Here is a 21493-nt window from a genome sequence, read left to right as displayed (position 1 = left end):
TAATCTATTCTACTAGTATAAGAAGGTATAGGAAGCCGTAGTATTAGGTACGTAGTTCTCTAGCTCGAAGCTCTTCGCGGGTGATAGTTAGTCTACCCTACTAGCTATAATAGAGGTTAAAGTCTCCTAGGAGGATATGTTATCCTAGCTCGGTAGTACCCTTAAGCATATTATCCGCCTAAAGCGATCAGTTCTAATTATATATATTATATATATAGAGGGGTCTAATATTTATCTAGAGGTATAGTATTATCCGGAGGTTATCTCGTTTAGTATATAACTATAATAAGAGTAGGATAGACTTATAGATATGGAAGAGGACTCTCCTCTCCGGTCCTAGGGGGTGTATTATATAATATTCTAGGTATGTTATTAGTTTATTCGTCTAGTAGTATTTATATAGCTCCTATATAGCGAGTATTATAGCTCCGGTCTCCTCGAGGAGTATCGCCTAGTTCTTATGTTTATACTATACGTTTACCTATATAATTAGGAGTATATCTTAGTCTCTCATTAGGTGCTAGGGAATATATAGACCTATATATTTGTTCCTCTAAGACGCGACTATCCTCATACGGCGGCGGCCTTAGTAATTCCTTAGGGCCGTCCTATTATTAGCTTTCTTAGAACGGTTTACTATTTCTAACTACTTCCTTATAAGGAGGTAGTCTATAGTAGTAGTATTATAGTAAAGAGAGAAACGGTAGTAGATCGTATCGTTTATAGCTACCTTACTCCCTTCATCTAGATTAAGTAGATATATTCGGTAACCTATTTACGTTTCGCGCACGTAGCCGACCACGATAGGTACTTACTATCGTAGTTAGAGTACTTCGCCGTATCTCTATCCCTCTAGCCCTCTCCTCGTGTCCCGTAGGGGCACTCCTAGGTACTATATTCTTATTAATACCACCTATACCTAGTCTTTTAGGAGTACCGCTATACCGTATACCCGTATCCCTAATAGTTAAAGTACTATATTATCGCCTATGCTCTATCCCATGGTTCTACTATAAGAAGCTCCCCTTCCGCTAGGAATCCCTCTTACGTAATTTAATACGCGAGGGCGGGGTTCTTAAGCTCTACTATTATAGTAGAGTATACCTTTAATCTAGTTTTAATCCCTTATATATTCTTCTACTATACTCTTATAATCTTAATCCCTAGGTATTTTCGCTTATTTAACTATTCTATCCGCGTAATATCCTCTTCTCTAATAATCTATCTACTTACGGGTATAGAGTATACCTATATCGGGTATATGGCCGCCCTAATAGAGGCGCCTAGAAAGATACTACTAATCGCGTTTAGATCGCGCGAGATGGTCTACTACGTGATATTCGTTATCGTGGTAAGTACTACTCCTTCTAGCGTGAGTTTAGCGGCGATAACGTTTAACTATATTCCCTTTTATTCGTTAATCTTACTTACTATATCCTTTAGGGATACTTACTAGACCTATACTAGGGTATCCTTATCCTAGATTACGACGTATATACTATACGCCACGTCACTAGTCCGGGGGGCCCATAGTATAGCCTCCGGTATTACTACTATTTATACCTATATACTAGGGCGCTTACCTTAAGTGAGTTCCTCCTAGATTCTACGTAGGCTAGCCTCTATTTAGTCGAGCCTACCCTCTAGTCCTCCTAGTTATATCTTCTTCTTCTCCTCCGTAATTCCCTTTAGATTCTAGATAAGGTTCTAGAATATATATAGAAGGGTCTTCTAGCCCTCTCCGGCTTCCTTCTCTATACGTACTACCTAGTAGTTAATACGATCTAGGAGGGTTTCCCCTCTCGGGGTCCCCTTTATTCCGTCTATCTATAGCGGCGTGCGCCTTTAGGTGTGTTCTACGTTTTAGATAGGTATATAGTTACCCTTAGTAATATCGCTATATAGCCTTTTCTATCGTACCGGTGGGGGTATATCTAGTATATACCGGGGTATATCGGTGCCTAAGGCCGCCATATTTATTAGTTAAGGGCTACCCTTAACTAATAAAAGGGGGTTAGCGTGTCGGCGTTCTAGTAGCGTAGTCCGTGCCTCTATCTCCGTAAGGATTTTAAGAGGGTATATATATATCTTTACACGGCGATAATATCTTAGTTTCGACGCTACACGTACGTGCGTATAGTAGTAGTTAGTATACTCGGTATACTCTATTAATTAAGGTGTATATCTCGGTATATTACCCCGAATGGACCAAGTTAGCCTCTTGGGGATGTAGAAGAAGTTTTTTTAAGTATAATAGTATAGGCGACTTAGAAGCTCTAGGGGTGGTACCCCTACGTGACGCATGCTTAGAATATACGAGTAATAAGTGGTAGGGTCGCTTTTATAGTGCTTTTTAGGCATTAATTTAGAATTCTATCTGGTCCGGGTGCTTTATCATTTGGGAGTATCTTAATAATATTAAGTATATCCTCCTCCGTAACTTCTTCGGGAATGTCTACTATATATAGGTATTTGGCGCCGTGAACGTCTAATAGGTCTACTAGTTCCGGGAGAGGGAATATAGCCTCCCGTAGGGCCTTAGTTTTCTTAAGGCTTATAGAGTATGTTCTCCCCTAATATATTAGGGGAGGCATAAGTAGCGGGGGTGTTAGAGTGTCTACGCCCTTAGCCCATTTCGCTATGCGCCATAGCCCTATTACGTATCATGTCTATTAACTAGTAATTATACGCTACTATTTACGCCTTTTATTATAGAGGACTTTATCGCGTTATTATATTACTTCCTTCTATTCTTTCTACGACTCGGGTATTCTTATACGGTATACGCGTATATATAGCCTTCGGGCGTCTTATCTACTTTCCTATACTTAAGGAATCCCCTTTACTTCTAGGGGCCGGTATATTCGGTATAGTACGTGTTTATTTCTCGTATTCTAGTATATTTATAGAAGTATCTATACGGCCTGGTCTATAGCTAGGTCGTTAGATATATCGACTATAGAGAGATCTAGGATCGCTGATTCTAGGTCCTTTAGGTACTTTTCCTAGTTAGTATTCTTCTATATCTATCGTCCCCGTTATTCATTCGGGGTATATACGTTTATTATAGTTTCCATATATTTATAGTCGGAATCCGTCTATACCTGGCCTAGGCGGTAGTATTAGATCCGGTAACTAATATACTCTATGGCGAAGGTAAGATTAAGCGTAGACCCGTCTTCGTCCTATTTATATTTTTTCTATATAACTTATTCTATAGGTATAAGTAGGTATAGAAAGTCGTAGTAGCGGGTACGTAGTTCTCTTACTCTAAGTTCTTCCCTAACTACGGCTAGGCCTCCCTACTATTGGTAGTAGAGGTTAAAGTCTCCTAGAAGGATATATTACCCTAGTTCCGTGGTACCCTTAAGCATCTCGTCTAGTATAAGTATATGTTATTAGTTATATATATTATATATATATAGGGGGCCTATATCTATTTATAGGTGTAGTATTATCCTAAGGTTATCGCGCTCGGTATATAACTATAATAAGAGTGGTATTAACCTATAAATATAGAAGAGGACTCGTCTTTCTAGTCCTAGAGGGTGTATAGTATAGTATCCGGGGTGTGTGGTTGGTTTACTTATCTAGTAGTATTTATAGAGTTCCTAGATAGCGAGTATTATAGCCCCGGTCTCTTTAAGGAGCGTCGCCTAGTTCTCTCTTTTATATTATATATTTATCTATATAATTCGGAGTATATTCTAGTCCCTTATTAGGTACTAGGAAGTATATATACCTATATACTTATTCCTTAGAGGCGCGACTATCCTCGCGCGGCAGCGGCTTTAACTATACCTTTTAGTCGTCCTATCGTCTTTGGGATAGTCTACTATCCCGCCTAACTACCTTCCGGAGGGGAGGTTAGGGGTATTATAAAGGAAGGGCTCGTAGTAGGTATTATATTCTATAACTATCTCGCGCCTCTTGCTTTTATCGTATGAATATATTCTATAACCTATTTATATTTTATACACGTTAACGACCACGACGGGTATTTCCCGTCGTAGTTTAAATACTATACTATATCCCTGTTTCTTAGTCCGTCTCCTCGCGGTTTATAAGGGCACTTCTAGATAGCGTGGTCCCCACGGTACTATCCGCACTTGGTCTTCTATAAGCACCTTTATATAGTATATCTATACCCTTAATAGTTAAAGTACTATATTATTACCTATGCTCTATTCTATAGCTCGGCTATAAGGAGCTCTCCTTCTACTAGGAATCCCTTCTATATAATACGTTATATAAGGGCGGGGTCTCGGAGCTCTATAATTATAGTAGAGTGTTTTTTCGCCGTCGTCTTAATCGCCTATAGGTTCTTCTACCACGCTTTTATAATCTTAATCCCTGGGTATTTTCGCGCGTTAGATTATTCTATATGTATAATATTCTCCGCTCTAATAGTCTATCCCCGTATAGGTACTACGTATACTATAATCGGGTATATAGCTACCCTAATAGACGCGCTAGGGAAGATACTATCTATCGCGTTCGGATCTCGCGAGATGTTTTACTATATAGTATTTATTATAGTAGTAAGTACTATCCTACCTAGCGTAACTTTAGTAGCCACGACGCTTAACTATATTCCTTTCTATTTATTAATCTTATTTATAATTTCCTTTAGGGATACCTATTAGATCTACGCTAGTATATTCTTATCCTAGATTACGACACGTATACTATATACTCTATCTATAGTTCTAGTAGTCCTTAGTGCGGTAGCTCCGGGTATTACTATAATCTAAGTCTATATATTAGGGCGCTTACCTTAGAATAGCTCTTCCTAGATTCTCCGTAGACTAGCTTCTATTCGGTTAAGTCTACTACTAGGTTCCTCTCGTGGCGACTTCCTTTCTTCCTCCGTAATTCCTCTTAGGTTCCGGATAAGGTCCCGGAATATATAAAGAAGGGTCTTCTTTCCCTTCTCGGCGTCCCTCTCTATATATATTATCTAGTATTTAATTTTATCTAGGAGGGTCTCCCCTCTCGGGGTCCCCTCGGTCTAGGTTATCTATAGCGCTTCGCACCCTTAGTTAGTTCCTATATTTTAGATAGGTGTCTAGCTATCTATATTAATATCGCTATATAGCCGTTTCTACCGTACTAGTAGGGGTATATCTGGCGTATGCCGGGGTATTACGATGCCTAAGGCCGCTATAGTTATTAGTTAAGGGTAGCCCTTAACTAATAAAAGGGGGTTAGCGTATTAGCGTTTATTAGATATAGTCTATACTTATATTATCGAAGAGTCTTTGAGCGTATATATATAGTATCTCTATACGTCGGTATTATCGTGTATTATATACTATACGTACGCACGTGTATCGGAGGTTATTATACTTGGTATACTCTATCGTTTAATGTATGTAAATCGCTGTTTTACCCTGAATTGACTAGTTTAGTCCGTTAGGGTGTGAGAAGTTTTCCTAAGATAAAGTATAGAGAATAACTAAGGTCTTATAAGATTTAGGATAGAGATATAGAGATAGATAATAATCTAGGTTACTAAGGGTAGCTTTCTAAAGGAAGGGGATAATTATTAGAACTTAGTCTTAGGTATAATCTAATCTATATATACCTTAGCTAATAGAGTTAGAAGGTAGTATAAAGGGCAGTAAATAGTTATATACTAGATAGATTAGCGTCTCTTTATATATATACTCTTAGATTTCTATTAAAAGGGTTTAGTAGTAATTTATTCTATAATAGAATATACCCTATTATTTTATCTAACTATACTACTATCTAATAACCCTATTCTTATACTAGTTCCTTATCTTCTTATAGATAATTAAGCTATTATAGCCCTTATCCGAAACTAGTAAATTATAGTATAGTCTAAATATATTATAATATACTATTACGCGGTTTAAGAATTATTTACTAATAGAGTTATATCTATATAGTATATTATAAGTTATAATAATATTACTAATATAGGAATAAAAGAACTACCCTTACTACTACTAAATTAAATAAAGATGATAATTAGTTTATAGTAGAGTTATCTTACTTATAGCTGTTTCTCTCTTAGTTATTTCTCTTATATCTCTCTTTCCTTTATTCTTTTAGTACTATCTCTTACTATTACTTACTTTAAGCTTTCCTTTATTCTAATAGTACTAAGTATATATATATACTTAGTATAGGGGAGTGTTATCGGAAGGTACTTTAAGTAAGAGATACTACTTTCTAAACGGGACTAGTATCTAAACGGTTAAATAGCTTCGACTCTATCTCCTAGAACTTAGTTCTCTATATATAATTATAGAATATATTTAATGACCTTAATTACGTCTACTTTCTACTTGTAATAAAACTTAGAGCTTAAGCGTGTTATAAACGTAGATTTTACGTCGTAACCTTTACTAGGTTATAAACTTAACGTATAAGTCTTCCCTTTCTAAACTCGCTCTATAATATACTAATTATAATAGACGCACCCTTAAATGTTCTAAGTAGATAGCACGTAATACGAAGGCGTACTATCTATATCGATACTTAGTTGAGGAAGTTCTAATAGAAACACCACATATAATTAATTTGTCAAGGTTGAATTGTACCACAAGTCGTAAGTAACACCGCCACCTAGGCTCCACGCTTGCTAACTTTCTAAGACTTGGTATAAACGAGCGATATCTTACTTATATATGGCTCTGGCTGTTCCCTCCCTCTATTCGTCTATGCGATCTTTCGTATGGACCAATCATCCACGAGCCACGCTACGACAAGTGAAATATAATATCCTTGCAAAGAGGGTGGGCTAGCAACAAAAGGCACTTCCTAAGCTACCTCCTTGGATTTATTTGTTACTAGTGTAATTCGAGCGTCTGTGGTGGCAATCCGGTGGTCTATCGAATTAGCTGTTGTCTGTCTTATTACTTGAATTCCATTAGAAGCCTCGAAACTTGTGCCTATTGTTGTACTTTCTTCTAGTTGCATCTCGTCGTAGATGATTAAGACTCTTCTTCTATAAGACGTAAGCTAAATTCCCGTTCCCTTAAGAAGAAGACATCGCACTCGTTGAGATATATTACCGGCACCCTTCTTTAGAGGAATGCAGAGGGCTAGTATCTCGAGGCATCGAGAAACCTTAAATCTTCAATTGTTAAGAGGTACGGTTTCGTATACGAGAATAGCACTATAGGTTAGCTAATTATAGTTAAAGACCTTACATTTACCATAGGAGGCACGGGAGCAAAGTCTGTTAGGAAAATAGGCTAGTAGAGGTTACTTGCCTCCAAGAAGACTCCGACGAAATGAAAGGATAGTCTCATCTCCTATGGAAGCGTAAAGTACTTCCTGCAGACGAGAGAATGCTTTCTATTGGCCTTCCCCATAGTGAAGCGTCATGTATACTTGAAAGAGACCCAAAAGTAAATTCTTTTAATTTTCCTCTCGAAGGACTTGCCGATGTACCGCCTAGGAAAGCTTTTTAGCTGCACATGCATTATTCATACACGTATGCCGTGTTAGCACATCCTCGCTAATGGCTGTAATGAACGATATTTACATAGCTCGTTCGTATCGAGTTTCGTTATATTTCCAATCGCAATTATAAAACTCGACGCTTCTTGCCGCACCTAGGTCTTGTAATGTCTGTCCTCTATATTACCATTCACTGTCCGTAAATTTCTTGCCGCCTGCTAACATGTCCTGCACATCAGCCAAGAATGCTCAGCATATGTTACCACGTGAATAGTAATTCCACATCGAATTGAGGGACTCCTGTAGCTCAGTGGAACTTATGAGATTAACATAGTAGCTATCAATCCACATCCACTTGTGTCCATCGGGCCGTGCTTTTTTATAGTACCAACAACTTTCCCAAACCCACGAGGGTTCCTATTGGTTTACTCCGCGAAGTATAGTAAGTACTATCGTGAATTGTTGATTTGCGGCTAGCAGGGGTTTGTTATCGATGTAATAAGATCGTGAAATCTGGAGCCTTAGTCTCGATAAAGCTCACTAGTTCGATGCTATCTTCTTTGGTACTGAGTAGTGTCATGATATAGGGTGAATTAGGGCCTGTAGATGCATGATAGGGAGTATTAAAGCAAGCTTCAGGAAAGCTTTCTTCGCCGAGATGATTCTAAGCAAGTACGCGCGACGACTGTTGTGCAAGATCGGCCAGCACTAGCAAGAGTCAAGAACTAAGTGGAATATGGTTGCACTTGTGCTGACCTTCAGACAAGGAAGCGCTTTGCAAGCGGCTTAAGGTCTCTCTAAGGGGCGCTTGGAGCTGGCTGTGCATTGGAATCGAAGATGCTGCCTTTCAGACACGTGGCTCGTGCGTAAAGCTATAGATTGACTGATCTATCGGAATTGAACCCTGCGCTGACTCACCATGAAAGGAATGGTTCGTGAGATTCATTGCCCTGAATAATAAGCACAAGGTAGCTGAGGAGAGATAGAAAGGTGACGTTCGTCTGTTTTGGAGAGCACGCTTTGGACGCAAGGGGCTGCAGGCTAACCGGGCAATGGACATTGAAGTATCTGATAGAGCTCGCCACTTGCACTGAGATCTCGTCATTCGCAGTCTCACCTAGGGCGCTTTCCTTGCTAGCTCACACTCCTATCACCTGTCTTTGGGGAACTCAATTGCTCTCTTTAAACCGAGGTCGTCCTGCATGTTCTTGTGCACATACTTGGCGAACAAGAGCAACTTGCATCCATGACCGGCAGCCGTAGTGCTACTTGAACGAATCACTTAGGCGCCATTGTTAGACCTTTTTGATCCCCCTGCTCGTTGGTACTCTTACTCAGCTTATACTTCGCTCGTATTTCCTTCTATTGACCCTTCATAGCAGATATACCGTGACGCTGGCACCTTTTGTTCCGCTTGATGAGGATTTGGAATCGGCAAGAAGCGGTTTGAGCCACAAGAGTGCAAAAACAAACCCGGAACTCAAGTAAGAAACTCACAAGCTCTGGTTACGCCTGCAGTTTAAGCTAGGGACCTACATTTTCCCGAAGAAGGTTTGCGTTATTCAGCCAATTCTTGTGCCGCTTCCATCACCTTGTATATATATGTTTATAGTATAGGGGAGTATTGAAGGAAGTTACTCAGTGATTATAACTGCCGGGTTAGGACTAGTAGTTACCACATTAAATGGTTTATGAGAGACTATCTCTCTCTCTATATACATACACAACTAATTCAATCAATGAATAACGTCTACAGCCTCAATGTTCCACAAACGTATGCACATATCGTCCTTCCTCTCTACCACAAGCTCTTTGTTCGTCGAAACATGGGTAGCGCTATGAGTTGTGGATTTGTCTAGGCTTGGTTAGGTGGGCAAGATGGGTGGGAATACAAGGTCATATTTGGATAATGCTGCGTGCTGGTGACGATTTGCGTACGGTCGACCAGGGTAGACATTAAGGGATGAATCATTTATTGGAATCTGAACTCTGGCACTAAGAATACATTACAAAGCGTAGCAATACCACCCTCTACTCCTCTCCAGTGCCTCCTCCGCTACCTTGATACTCATGTCATAGAAGTAGAATGCCTTCTTGCTCTTCCAACGGTTTAGGTTCCTTTTGAATAGTCGATCCCAAGTGCCAGCGCAACGTTCTGCTCGCTCACATCATCGATGATCTCCACCATTGTCTCCTTGTCCGTCCGTGGTGGCATTCCACCTCCTCCGTCTCTCTTAACCAGCCGAGCCCTCTTCGAGACCTCGGGCCGCATGTAACTCAGCTCCTCTTTAACGATTCGCCAGTCGACTCTACGCACTTCGCCAGCCCGGTGTGACTGGGGTTCACCGACGTATTTGGCCATCGCCATGACGTAGTCGGATACTGTCTTGCGCTCAAGATCTTGAACGCGGATCAGGTTGGGTGGGTAGGCGCAGTAGATCCAGCCATGCGCATCCGGATAGGAGAATGCACTGGGCGTCCACTTTAGCTGTTCCATGCGTTTTCCTTTCGGAATAGAGAGCAGTTTTGCAACTGGAGGCGTATACAGTGACCCCTTCTTCGCAGGCACAAGTCCATCCACGGGCAAGGCCTGACGTTTCGATCGATTGGATGAGCTCTCGGGTGACGGCCTTTGCCGTTTGTTGTTAGAGCTATTCTCTCGCTCTTCGACTTTGTCGAGCCGCTTCGACACCATCTCAAGGGCCTGGTCCTGCTCGTCTAGACGCATCACTAGCTGCGCGATCGTGGTGATGGCTGTATCTTTCACCGCGTCTGTCTCGGATTCCAGAACTGATAGGGGTTAGACGGCTGTCGACGGATCAGGGGAGAAGTCGCTCACCAACGCTGGCAGGTGTGACATAGCCATTACCCTCTGGACGCTGGACTAAGGGTGTAGATGTGGTACCCATGGCTATCGCGAAGGGAACAAAGTAAGGGAAAACAGGTGGGATATGTGCTGCCGTGAGGAAAGCGCAGCAGCTTCCTTTGATTTTTGTTTGGCCTTGCGGAATGGAAGACGGGCGCCGCTTTGGGGTAAATATAGTACAGCGGCGGCAACAACAACAAAAACAGGAGAAGACAGAGAAGGCTTGCATCATGGACGCCGGATGACGGCAGACGCATAGCAACCAAACTTGATTGCGATGGTCTTGTATCTGGTCCTGCGTCGCGTCGAGCGAGCGAGCGTGGACGGCGGCATGATGTTGCGCAAGGCTTGTGACTTGGCTTCCATACGGCACAATATACTGTCGGGAAGATGGACGCATCCGCATGCCGCTAATTCATCTGTGAGAGACTAAGAAGAAATACATCATTTTAATCAAAAGCTGCCAGGACCTGCGGGCCGCTGCGTGTGTGGAGCTGTCGGACCCACCTCCGGACCACTCAGCAGGAAGTCATTCGTATGTCACTGATTCAGACGGTCAACGATAACATAGCTTGTCGCGATAAATATAGCATCGGCAATCACACAGCATCGATGGCGTGTTGCAGCAGGTTCTAGGCAAACGACGAATCCATGCGGTCTGTGTGATGTTTGACCATGGCCCTAACCCTGGCCTGGATCCGGATCTGGATCTGGCGGCGCGATTGTTCAGCCCTCTTTACCACCTTACATGGCATGGCGGTGGCCGTAAGTCATGGAGCCTACAGGAATAACATCTTAGAGGGCCACGGATGATGTGGAAGAGACCCGAATGGGAAAAAGAAGGAGAGAAACTTAGTACCAGGGATTAGGACATCGACGAATAGAATGGATGGAAGAGTTGCATCAAAGTAGACATGCTGAGTTCGCTACAGTCACCTGATCCATTCCACTACTCTTAGATGACAACGACGACATCAACACCGACCATCTAAAACCTAGCCTTCCACACCCCGACCGCACTTAGCTCCCTCATTAACCCTTCATCTCCCAGACCCTGCACAAGCTCCTGATACAACCTACTGAGGCCCGCAAGCTCTGGGCAATCCGCTGCCGCCTTGCGATACAAGCTCACCACCGCGGCCCTCAGACTTGTGTCAAACAGCTCAATCGCCATAGCCTTGTCCCGAAGCTGTCCTAGGTGCGCCTCCTCTGCCTCGCGCATGATCCTGCGGCGTTGGGCTTCTTGTGCAATTCTCAATGTATTCGCCGCTGTCATACCGCGCATGTGAGTTGAGATGCTGGAGTCGGGCAGTCGACGGCGGGCGCCAGATGCACGTCCTGCTGCCGCTGTACGTGTGCCGCCTTGGGTTTTGTTCGACGGACGTGCACGCTTGTATGGGCTCGGAGAGGGTCGTGAAGTGCTGATGTCGTCGCCAGAGCTATTGTCATCTCCGTTTTCTTCGCCAAGCACGTGGTCCATGTCGCTGTCGGAAACACGAGAATGCTATGAGGTGAATTTAGTAGAATATTCTAACAATGCGCACCAGGTTCCGTCAAACATACCTTGAGTGAAGCTGCATGCCTGCCGTATGTCACATTGACAGTGATACCTCCCGGCAAAGTCATCGACTCTATGCCGGAAGCGTTGAGACCATGCTTCTCGCCATCTTGATCTTCTGGTGGTGCATAAACTGTGTTGAAGTCTCGTGCCGTCACATACGAAGCGCTGTCGCTGGGTCCAAGGGATGCCTGGCGGGTCGACCTTCTGTTGTCTTCGTCGACGTGCAGTGCTGACAGGTGCAACTCAGAGACGGAGTCAACAAAGTCGTGCTGCTCCGGGGTCGGCGAGCTTGAGCTGCTCTCGGATGGACTCGCGATATTCATCATTGCTTCTTCTGGCGCGGGCACAAGCGTACGGAAAAGGCGATACGAGCGACTTCCGCTTGCCGGTGATGGTGAGGGAGTTCGTGGGAAATAGCCAGGTACAGGCATTCCGTTACTAGTCACAGCAGAATACTCTGACACTTACAAATTTGAGGAAGCTGCAGGATCTGAGCGATGGAGCAGGTGAGTCTGAGCAGAATCTGAGCAGAACCTGAGCAGAATCTGAGCATTTGCTGCCGAATGTGCTCTATTTATACGTACCAACCATACTGCATGCCCTGAGAAAGCCATGAGTGCCGTGCCTCAAGACAAAAGGCTTCGTAGCGCCCGGCACAAACAGTATTAGCAAAACATGATGTTTTTCTCCCGACACAGGAGAGTAGGCGGTGTAAGTTGCTTGTTTGTAACATCCAAATGACAATCTTGGAGCAGTCACAACAGTGGCTAAAAGATGGTAGGTCTAACGTGGATTTGGCCTATTCATTGTGTAGGATAGCATAGACGCTTACTATGCGAACAAAGATGGGCTAAGATGATACCTCATCAGAGATATGTATACAGCTAGCACAACCTTGTGGCCTGGAGTGTACAGAAGACCAGTGTCTAGTTAATTAAGGATGTGTTCTACGCAAACTTTACTAGGCTTAGCTAGCTTGTAAATACATTAATGAATACTCTTATCTATCTATACCCCTATGATGTAATACTAGTACTAGGAACGCGCAGCTAGCAACTTTAGAATCATTTGTTAGGTCATTCTCTATGGACTAGGGGGAGGTCCGTCTTTACAAATAAGGTTCTCGTATCCATACAGCCATTCTATTGTCTGTAAACGCAGTCTTTCATCTAAAGACGAGATGATTGAAAGGACAAGTACGCTTACACCAGTGTACAAAGCCCTAAATTAGATAATGCACCATATGTATGCAAGGCTTGGAAGGGAAAAAACCTGTTAGTATTGGCTTATGCTGCGCTATAGCTACGTAGCTTTTAACACAGTCGGGCTAAACTATAGGTCAATGTCAGCCCCTGCACCGACCCGGTGAAGTGGAGAAGAACAATGCTATTTAGCTTACCGATTTGCTTAGTAAATAATGTTCGGGCTAGGGCTTGTTACTGCTTACATTCATGGGAAGAGAGATCATGGTTTGTAACTATCCACCTATCCGGCACTTTCATTCACCCAGTGCACTGAAATCAAAGTTTCACAGCGTTGGCGAACACACATCCCCAAACTTGAGTGTCGATTGCGCATGTCAACCATGCTTGTGGAATCCTAAGTGTCACAGACTCTCCCAGGGTTTTCAGATGCCCTGCTCCAAGTTCACATCCATCTATGCCAAACATGATCGTATTTGCCGCACGAATCACTTTTTAATTCACAGGAGAAGCAACACGTGGTCATAAAAATTATCAATAAATCCGAAATCAACTCTGCCGATACTTACTTAGCGAATGTCTTGCTCCCGAAGCCTTAGGCGAGAATAGAGCGATGGACGCCTAGAAGGCTTTTCCTAGGTCGTCTGGTTTGACTAAAGGAAGCCCTCGTAAACAACCGATCCGGCTTCTATGCTATTATTAAAATTACTTAATCGACTACAGAGCTTATGATATTTATCGTCTTCATTACCTTTTGTAGTTCTTGCATTTTTAGCTCCTTTTTTTCCACACCGTATCGGTACACAATTCTGCCTATATTCGGCGTACTTTGCTAGCTATTCAAAAACGAGTGATTTTAATGTTATGATGAGCGAGACGTTCGGGACGCCTTCATCTAGCGCTCTATCCTTCTTGAGCGGTCTTTAATAGGACAGGCCCCAATTCGAAGGATCACTCGTAACCCGCTGGTGCCGAAGCCTGGCTATTTTCCAAGGCAGCGACTCCAATGGGTCATCATCCTCTGATCGTTCATTCAAAGTTTCAAGGAGCTGCCTCCAGCCTGATCTTTTTCTCCACTGCCCTCTCTCGGCTTCCTCCCTAACGCGCTTCATCTACTCCTTACTGATAATATTATTTCTGTCCCTTTGAAATTCATCGACACTGTGGACTGTGCACACGAAGTTCAAGTGCGCCGCCTGATCGTCTTCGATTTTGGAGGTCGATTTGAAAGTGTCGAAGTCGAAGAATCTGTAAATCAATTTGGCTCGGCTTACTCTTTTTGATGTTCAATGGACATGAACCGCTTGGCACGAATGCCAGGTTGGTAACATAGTTTCTACTATCCACGGCTTCTCTTATACAATTCCTTTGTGTCTGGAGTCGCACACCTTCTTGCTCTTATGACTGGTGGCCCCATGGCTGCGGCCAAAGTCGTATTCGCTAGACTAGGGTATGAGCATGGCTATCTATAACAGAAGCATTACCTCACCACTTCGTTTCTATCCAAGTCTTATTCTATATAGAGGTTGATGACTAGATCATAGTAATATTCTAGGTACTCTTCTTTATCTACATTTGACGTCCAAAAGCCCATACGGACTCTCGTCGCTTCTTTTGTATATGTACTTAGATATTTTTCAAACCTTGGTGCCTATCTCACGCACAATTGGTAGGTTGCTTGATATTACTTATACTAACACATGCCGAGATCCACGAGGGCTTGAATACAGCATGATTGATATGGACCCTTCGCGAAAACTTGTTTGCTTACATACGCACTTGGACTAGTGGATTTCTAGATTCGGGACCAGAAGCAAGGACTATGACGAAAGCTAAGCGTGGGAGTGCTGTTCATTGATTGTGGCACATTAGAGATAATCACTAATCACCTTCCTAACAGCATAGAGAGCACTACATCACTTAGCAGTGTCGACTGCACTACTAGGTATCAGAGGCGGTAGCACAAATCTATGCTAGTTTTGCGTTTTGAAGTACATACCAATCTAGGGAAGTCCTCATCTCCTATGGATGGAGTTTTACCCGTGTAACGGAAAGGGAAACAGCATGAACGGTGATTAGTTCTCGGGAAATTTCGAAAAAATAGTTGGTCTTTAACCAGCATCACGGAAGACCTTATCTACCGATAATAGTGTCTGTTCGCGATCGTATGTTTAACGCGAACAGAGTCGCAACGCGTTCCAAAATCAAGAGTGGCTAGACATCTTCGCACAGTTCGACCTTTTAGCATACTTTATGGGCATTGCAATAAACGGGTTACTCATCGCATGTATCACTCGCATGTTATTCTGCTGTTCGGTGGCACGCATGGTATTATGGTATTCGATGGAAAAGCAAAGAAGAACCGTTATACAGGGTAGTTTTTATCTGTAAGATTCATAATTATATGCCAAAAATCGTTTTTATCGATGCTGTGGGACTGAGTATCGCCACCGCTGTGAGAAGATATCTTTGAGCCAAAGCATTCTAGCAATAATCTTAGCAATGAGTGGTTTGTTCTAAGGTCTTGATAGCGCTAATATTATGTTAATCGTACTTGGAGCTAGACATAGTAGCTTCTTAGTTTTATGATAGTCCCGTTTAGATATAAGTTTACTAGCTCCTAACCTTAGTTAAGTCCCAATAATACCGCTAACAGATTATATAAGTCTAGCGGTTTAACGCCATCGATTATATTAAGTAGTAACTACTATTCTATATTACTATCTATTATACTCCGGAGTTCAATAATATATATCTAAAAGTATATCTTAAGAAATCTAGGGATTTCTATTTTACTCTCTCTAGGTCTAATAGTCTAGTATCTAAGTATTATACTATGTTATAGTCTAATATCGTGGCCCGGAGTCTCCGAGTTTCGATAATAGCTAGCATTATACCGTACTCTATTCCAAAAATCGTAGCCCGGAGTCTCCGAGTTTCAGTAATAGTAAACTTCAAGAAGTTACAAATTATTTTCCTTGTTATAATCAGAGCCTAGAGTAACCGAGATTTACCAATTATAGTCCTTTCGATTAAACCCTTTGCGAATTCAAGTACGCTTAGAATATGTATACATGTATATACTTAAGTTCTAGTAAGAGAGAAGAGTCTAGTCAATGGGGGCGCAACGATAGTAATTAACGGCAGAAGCCAATGACCTCTACTATAAAAGCATTATTAAATGCGTAAGGTAGAGCTCGTAGGATGAAGAGGTCATGAAGTTCGATGTGATGGCTGTTGCATCTAGCTAAGACTAACGCCTGAATCCACGTTATTGGCCTCCTTGTCATATATAGTACTAGGGCTTTAATACGGCCAAGAGGCCCTTCGTCGGCTTAATAATAGAAGATATTATTAGTTATTCTATGTTAGACTTCGCTACAGAAACCCTCTTAACTCTTGAAACTTTTTAGAGCATGTGTACTCCCGGTAAGCTTGCTAGTTCCTTAGGCGGATTTAATATATATTATTACTTCAACTGTGTAACGTAGATCATTGGCCCATGCCACATGGATTGTTTGCTTAAAATTTGGCGCGGTTTCTATCTTTCGTTCGCTTTCCTAATGAGATTCTCTCCCTTTGACACCATTTCTGCGCAGAATTTTCTACCTCCATTTGTGTGGACGGTCAAAATGCCTCCACGGGCTGGTAATTCTAGGTTAACGCGCATTAACAAGCGAAGTGTCGACAATAGTGCTAACGCTAATGGTACCTCGCAGCCAGCAAGGGTTCCCCTACCACAGCCCGTAGAGCCAGAAAAGTCACAAGTACCTCAAGAGCCTATTCCACCAGCGAGGCGTGGGCGACCGCCAAAGCGAGCTCAAACGCCAAAGCCTTCAACGCAGGAACCTGCTGCTCTACAGCCAACTCCAAGTGTAAGCCCATCCGACGATGAGTGCGAAGACGTCATACCAGAGAGTGACGCCCATGAACCAAACAGTGGCGCGTATGACGCTCCTTCATTCACTGAGACGTTCATTCGGCTACTCTCAGACAACGAGGTACGAGTGTTCTACAGACAACTCTACGAACAGCGTAATAGGAGGGTCGGCTGACAACAATCAGGCCGTTAGGATGATCTTCGAATCTGACATCATTCTTCCGGCTGTGGTCCAGAAGAACTTGAAATTCCTTTACCAAAGATTCTCCATGGCAAAGAACACAACGGCTCCACGCAGGGTGCCAAAGCAAGTAGAAGACTCTGCTGGCCGCTCACCTTCTGGTGTGTCACGCAATTCATTGGTATTTACACCGATTGTACGTCCAGCTTATGATCCATGGACCATACTAAAGCGAGAGACTGGAGTAAATGACGCCCTTGAGAACTTGCTGCGGAAGTGTAATGGCTCCCCCGAGCGATTTTTTGATTTAGGAACTCGAAAGCTGTCGGTAGGCCCGAACATTGGCGAAATCATCTTCTTCCTCGACTCCTTGACAGACCAGACAGTCCATGTCCGAGCATGTATCTACTATTGCTGGCTGGTATACCACGAGTTTCTTAAGCTCTTCCCGGTGTCGAATTCTCGCCAGGGTGCCGCCGCAAGGAAGCCGATAAAGGCTACCCGAGATGCCATTGCTGACTTCCTGGAGTCGCTGTGGCCGAACGATCCTCGGTTTCGGCTCAGGACGCTGGAGAAGATTGATGAAAGCGTAGCTTTTGGAAAGCGTATGGGCCACTTCGTTTCAATCTGGGGTCCTGGTTGCTTGTTTATATTTGCACAGGCCGATTTGAACCGACACCAGGACGAGTTGAGCTTGAAGAAGCACGTACCACTATGAAATTCCATGATATCTTCATACTAATAAGCCATAGATTCTGGAGAGAGGTCCCGTTTTCCGGAACAAAGTGGTGGCCACAAGCCCAGGACCACTTCACACAAGCAGGTCTTGCACAGCTCTGCAAGGTATCCGGTTTAAATGATTTTGCCAACCGGTTGCTTCACTTCGCACTGTCAAAGATGAGATCCCAGGTCGACGATTTTAATAACGAAGACTCGGCATCGTCCATAGAGGAAGAAGATCTAGAGGGACGGGTGGATGACGAGGAGGAAAACAACGAGGAGGAAGATATAGGTGACTCTAAGTACAGCGATGGAGACGAGGGAGACGAGGGAGATGAAGGGGACCTCGACGACCGAGACGGGTCAGAAGTCTTCGACGCAGACAATTCTTCGCGAGTTGATGAGTCTGAAAACGGACTGATGTCGGGCCTTGTAAAGAAGATGATTGGATGGAGGGCAAGCACTCCGCGAAAGAAGTGAGAGCCATACTTGACTAACCGTTCCGATTTCGACATGATCGAGACGCTCTCAGAACATGTTGGGAATACCAGGATGGTGTTAAATTTGGGGCCAATATTTGCGAAAATAAGGAGACAGCTTGAATCTCGAAATGAAATGTGCTCACTTGCGGATTCGTTATCTTTCTGCGCAGAAAGCATCCAGTTATCTTTATCGTCTTGCAAGTGAGATCCATTACAATATCCTTAGGTGTCTTTGTCTATTTAAGCATGACAATCGCTCGTAGCTGAGTTTGGGATATATTACGACGTCGCTGGGTCGTTGGTGGACTGCTTCTCAGCATAGACTTGTCTCTTGATTCTGGAGGGGGGCCTAAGCTACGAGAGATGCGATGCGGCGACGACCGGTTCTTCGCTCATGGAATGCCCAATTAATTATAAAGACTTAGGTAGAGCAGTGCTCGCTGTGTGTACACGTTATGCTATATGGTTGAGGATGAAGATATTATTTATGGACGGAAATGTGTTCGTAATGCGCGGGCAGCTATAGGTCGCCAACTAATGTCCGTTGTTGTCGGAAGGTACTTTGAGTGAGAGACACTGCTTCCTAAACGGGACTAGTGTCTAAACGGTTAAATAGCTTCGACTCTGTCTCCTAGAACTTAGTTCTCTACACATAATTATAGAATATATTTAATAACCTTAATCACGTCTACTTTCTACTAATAATAGGTTATAAGCCCGGCGCTTTACTATAAAAGCCTTAAAACACCTCTTTATTAATAAAAACTATTATATTTTAATAAAAGCAAGTCCCTTCTCTAAAACTTAGTTGTCTTATTAATCTTATTAAAGTTTTACTTTAATTCTACTACCTTATTAACTCCCGGCCTCTATATCGTCCTCTATACCGTCCTCCTATCTCTTTTACCTTTACTATCTTTCTTACGAATACGTAATAAATAGAAAGAGTTAGAATAAGTCCTATATAAAGAAAGAGAAGGAACCCGAGAAACTTGTTAATAACCATGTCTATTAATTTCAAACTCGACCCTTTCTCTCTATCTAAGCTATCTTTAAGAGGAGAGAATTTCCCCGAGTAGAGATTAGCTTAGATAATTATATTTAAATATATATAATTATAGATAATAGTCTCTAGTAGGGTTATTAGACCCTTTAGTACTAGAGTCACGGATTTATATATAGATATAATAGATTAAAATATAAAGAATAATAAGATAATAATTATATTACTCTCGTTAATATATTAAGATCTTATTATAGATCTTACTTTCTATAATATAGTAGTAGCTATATAGAGTTATCTATTATTACGTTTCGACCGTGATATAGGTAATTCTTTAATATATCTATTTAGATTACTCGCTAACCTCCGCTATAAAGACAGAGAAGATATCTATAAATATATTAATAATTTCTATTATACCTAGATACAAATAGTAAAAAGATACGCTACTTTATCTTATATAGTCATAAAAGTAATACGTCTAATTTTTAAGTCTAAAGAGGTTAAGGGTTTATTCTTTCTTATCTTATTACCTAATACTATAGACTATATTATTAATAATTTATTAACTTAAGATATATTATAATTTTAAGACATCGAGCTAAAGATACTTAATCTAGCTAAGAAATATAGTATTAAATCCGATACTACTAGCTATAAGGTAAGCTATAAGGGTAAGTCTAGTTAGCCTTCTAAGTTAAAGAAGTCTAACTCCTTCTCTACCTCCGCTTCTATCTCTAATATTAAATGCACCTAGTATAAGAAACGCGGCTTCTCTTCTAAAGGCTATAAGTATTAGAACTACCGTAAGCTTAAGGCTTCTAAGAATAATAATAAGTCTAAAAATAAGTTAGATAAGAAGTCTTCTAAAAAGGACTTCTTAAGCAAGCGATAAAAAGCTAATAAGGCTAAAGTTATCGAAATTTTAGATTCCGAATCTAACTCTAATAATAACGTCGTTAGTTTCTTCGTAACTAAAGCTAATATAAATAGTAAGCGATCTCGAGTAGTAAGTTAGCCTCTTATTTTAGTAATATTTTCGGATCTAAGTATTAAAGCTATTAGACTTCTTACGAATTCTAATGTAACCGTAGACGTATATAACTAGATCTTCGATTTAGGTGTATTACGATATATATCGGGTTATATAGATAACTTTACCTTACTAGAACCACGCACCTCTAGTAATATATTAATTATAAATTATTAGAAGATTCCTATTAATAGTATTAGAATAGTTTTCCTAGATTATATTCTCTTAGACGGTTCTATAAAAAAGGTTAAACTTACTAATATCCTCTTTAGTAAGTAACTAAATTCTATATACCTTTTCTCCTAGTTATATATTAATAATAATAATAATAATATTATATAACTAGGTAGAGTAGTACTCTATAGGCCTATACCTTCTCTAGTCTAAGCCACTATATAAGAAGAAACCCCATAGGGAAAAACTTCCTTATATCTATAACTACATCTCGTTAAACCTCTATTTCGTCTTAAGTATATAGCTATAGGGTACACCTATTAGCCTATAACCTATATTACCGTTATTTTACCCTTAGGTAGCACGTATAGGTGCGGAGGTTATTAGTTAAGGGCTGCCCTTAACTAATAATCGGGGTTCTCCCGGGGTTCTTCCGGTATATATCGGGTTACTACTAGTATATACCGGGTCTCTTCCGGTATATATTTCCGGGTCTACTAGTACTAGAGGAGTAGTAGATATATAAGTATCTATCGGGAGACATCCTTAGGGTACTTATTAAGCTATTATATAATATCTAAAGTCTTCGTAACGTGGATAAGCCATTACCGTTATATATAGAGGTTAGGGTATATAGCTAGATAGTGGTATATTATACCTCTCCGGCCGTACGCCTTATATTATAGGGAGATATTAGGAACGCCTCTCTTATAGATATAGTATAGGAGTCCTATAGCGCCCGTTCGGGCTTAGATAAGTATAGATGCTTAGGCTTTTATTAGCCCTTTATATATCTATTTACTTAGTTCCTTCTATGGCCCTCGAATCTACTCTAGGTACCTATTCTACTAGAAGGTCTAGTAGGCACGGAGTGCCTCTTTCTACTTATCTTAAGTCCACGACCGTATATTTTTTACGAGTTCTTAAAGGCTCTACTAGTCTAGAAGAGCGTCC

The 21493-nt window shown here is 41.7% G+C and overlaps 3 protein-coding genes across 3 annotated transcripts; 1 reads left to right on the top strand and 2 right to left on the bottom strand.

The window, feature by feature from the left end:
* Positions 1–9404: 9404 nt before the first annotated feature.
* EJ05DRAFT_480802 (uncharacterized protein) lies at positions 9405–10718 on the bottom strand. Its single transcript, XM_033744942.1, has 2 exons — positions 10277–10718; positions 9405–10227 (listed from the first exon to the last, which is right to left on the bottom strand). The coding sequence occupies exons 1-2, from the start codon at positions 10344–10346 to the stop codon at positions 9548–9550; spliced, it is 750 nt and encodes a 249-aa protein (XP_033595414.1). The 5' UTR covers positions 10347–10718; the 3' UTR covers positions 9405–9547.
* Positions 10719–11291: 573 nt separating this feature from the next.
* Positions 11292–12295, bottom strand: EJ05DRAFT_490497 (uncharacterized protein; the record flags this gene model as incomplete). The annotated part of the gene is made up of 2 exons (XM_033745882.1): positions 11292–11807; positions 11867–12295. The coding sequence occupies 2 exons, from the start codon at positions 12293–12295 to the stop codon at positions 11292–11294; spliced, it is 945 nt and encodes a 314-aa protein (XP_033595413.1).
* Positions 12296–16686: 4391 nt separating this feature from the next.
* Positions 16687–18105, top strand: EJ05DRAFT_232085 (uncharacterized protein). Its single transcript, XM_033739983.1, has one exon. The coding sequence runs from the start codon at positions 16958–16960 to the stop codon at positions 17843–17845; it is 888 nt and encodes a 295-aa protein (XP_033595412.1). The 5' UTR covers positions 16687–16957; the 3' UTR covers positions 17846–18105.
* The last annotated feature ends 3388 nt before the right edge of the window (positions 18106–21493 follow it).

Source organism: Pseudovirgaria hyperparasitica, assembly GCF_010093815.1.
Source record: "Pseudovirgaria hyperparasitica strain CBS 121739 unplaced genomic scaffold EJ05scaffold_25, whole genome shotgun sequence".
Classification (NCBI taxonomy): Eukaryota; Fungi; Ascomycota; class Dothideomycetes; order Acrospermales; family Acrospermaceae; genus Pseudovirgaria; species Pseudovirgaria hyperparasitica.
The sequence above is the reverse complement of the archived record's forward strand: the minus strand, read 5'-3'. Positions and strand labels throughout refer to the sequence as shown.

Bases quoted from the DNA above. Each gene is read 5' to 3' on its own strand.
- EJ05DRAFT_232085 (XM_033739983.1), top strand. From the start codon at position 16,958: ATGAGTGCGAAGACGTCATACCAGAGAGTGACGCCCATGAACCAAACA.
- EJ05DRAFT_480802 (XM_033744942.1), bottom strand. From the start codon at position 10,346: ATGGGTACCACATCTACACCCTTAGTCCAGCGTCCAGAGGGTAATGGC. The intron at 10,228-10,276 runs GTGAGCGACTTC...AACCCCTATCAG, and splicing joins TGTCACACCTGCCAGCGTTG to TTCTGGAATCCGAGACAGAC.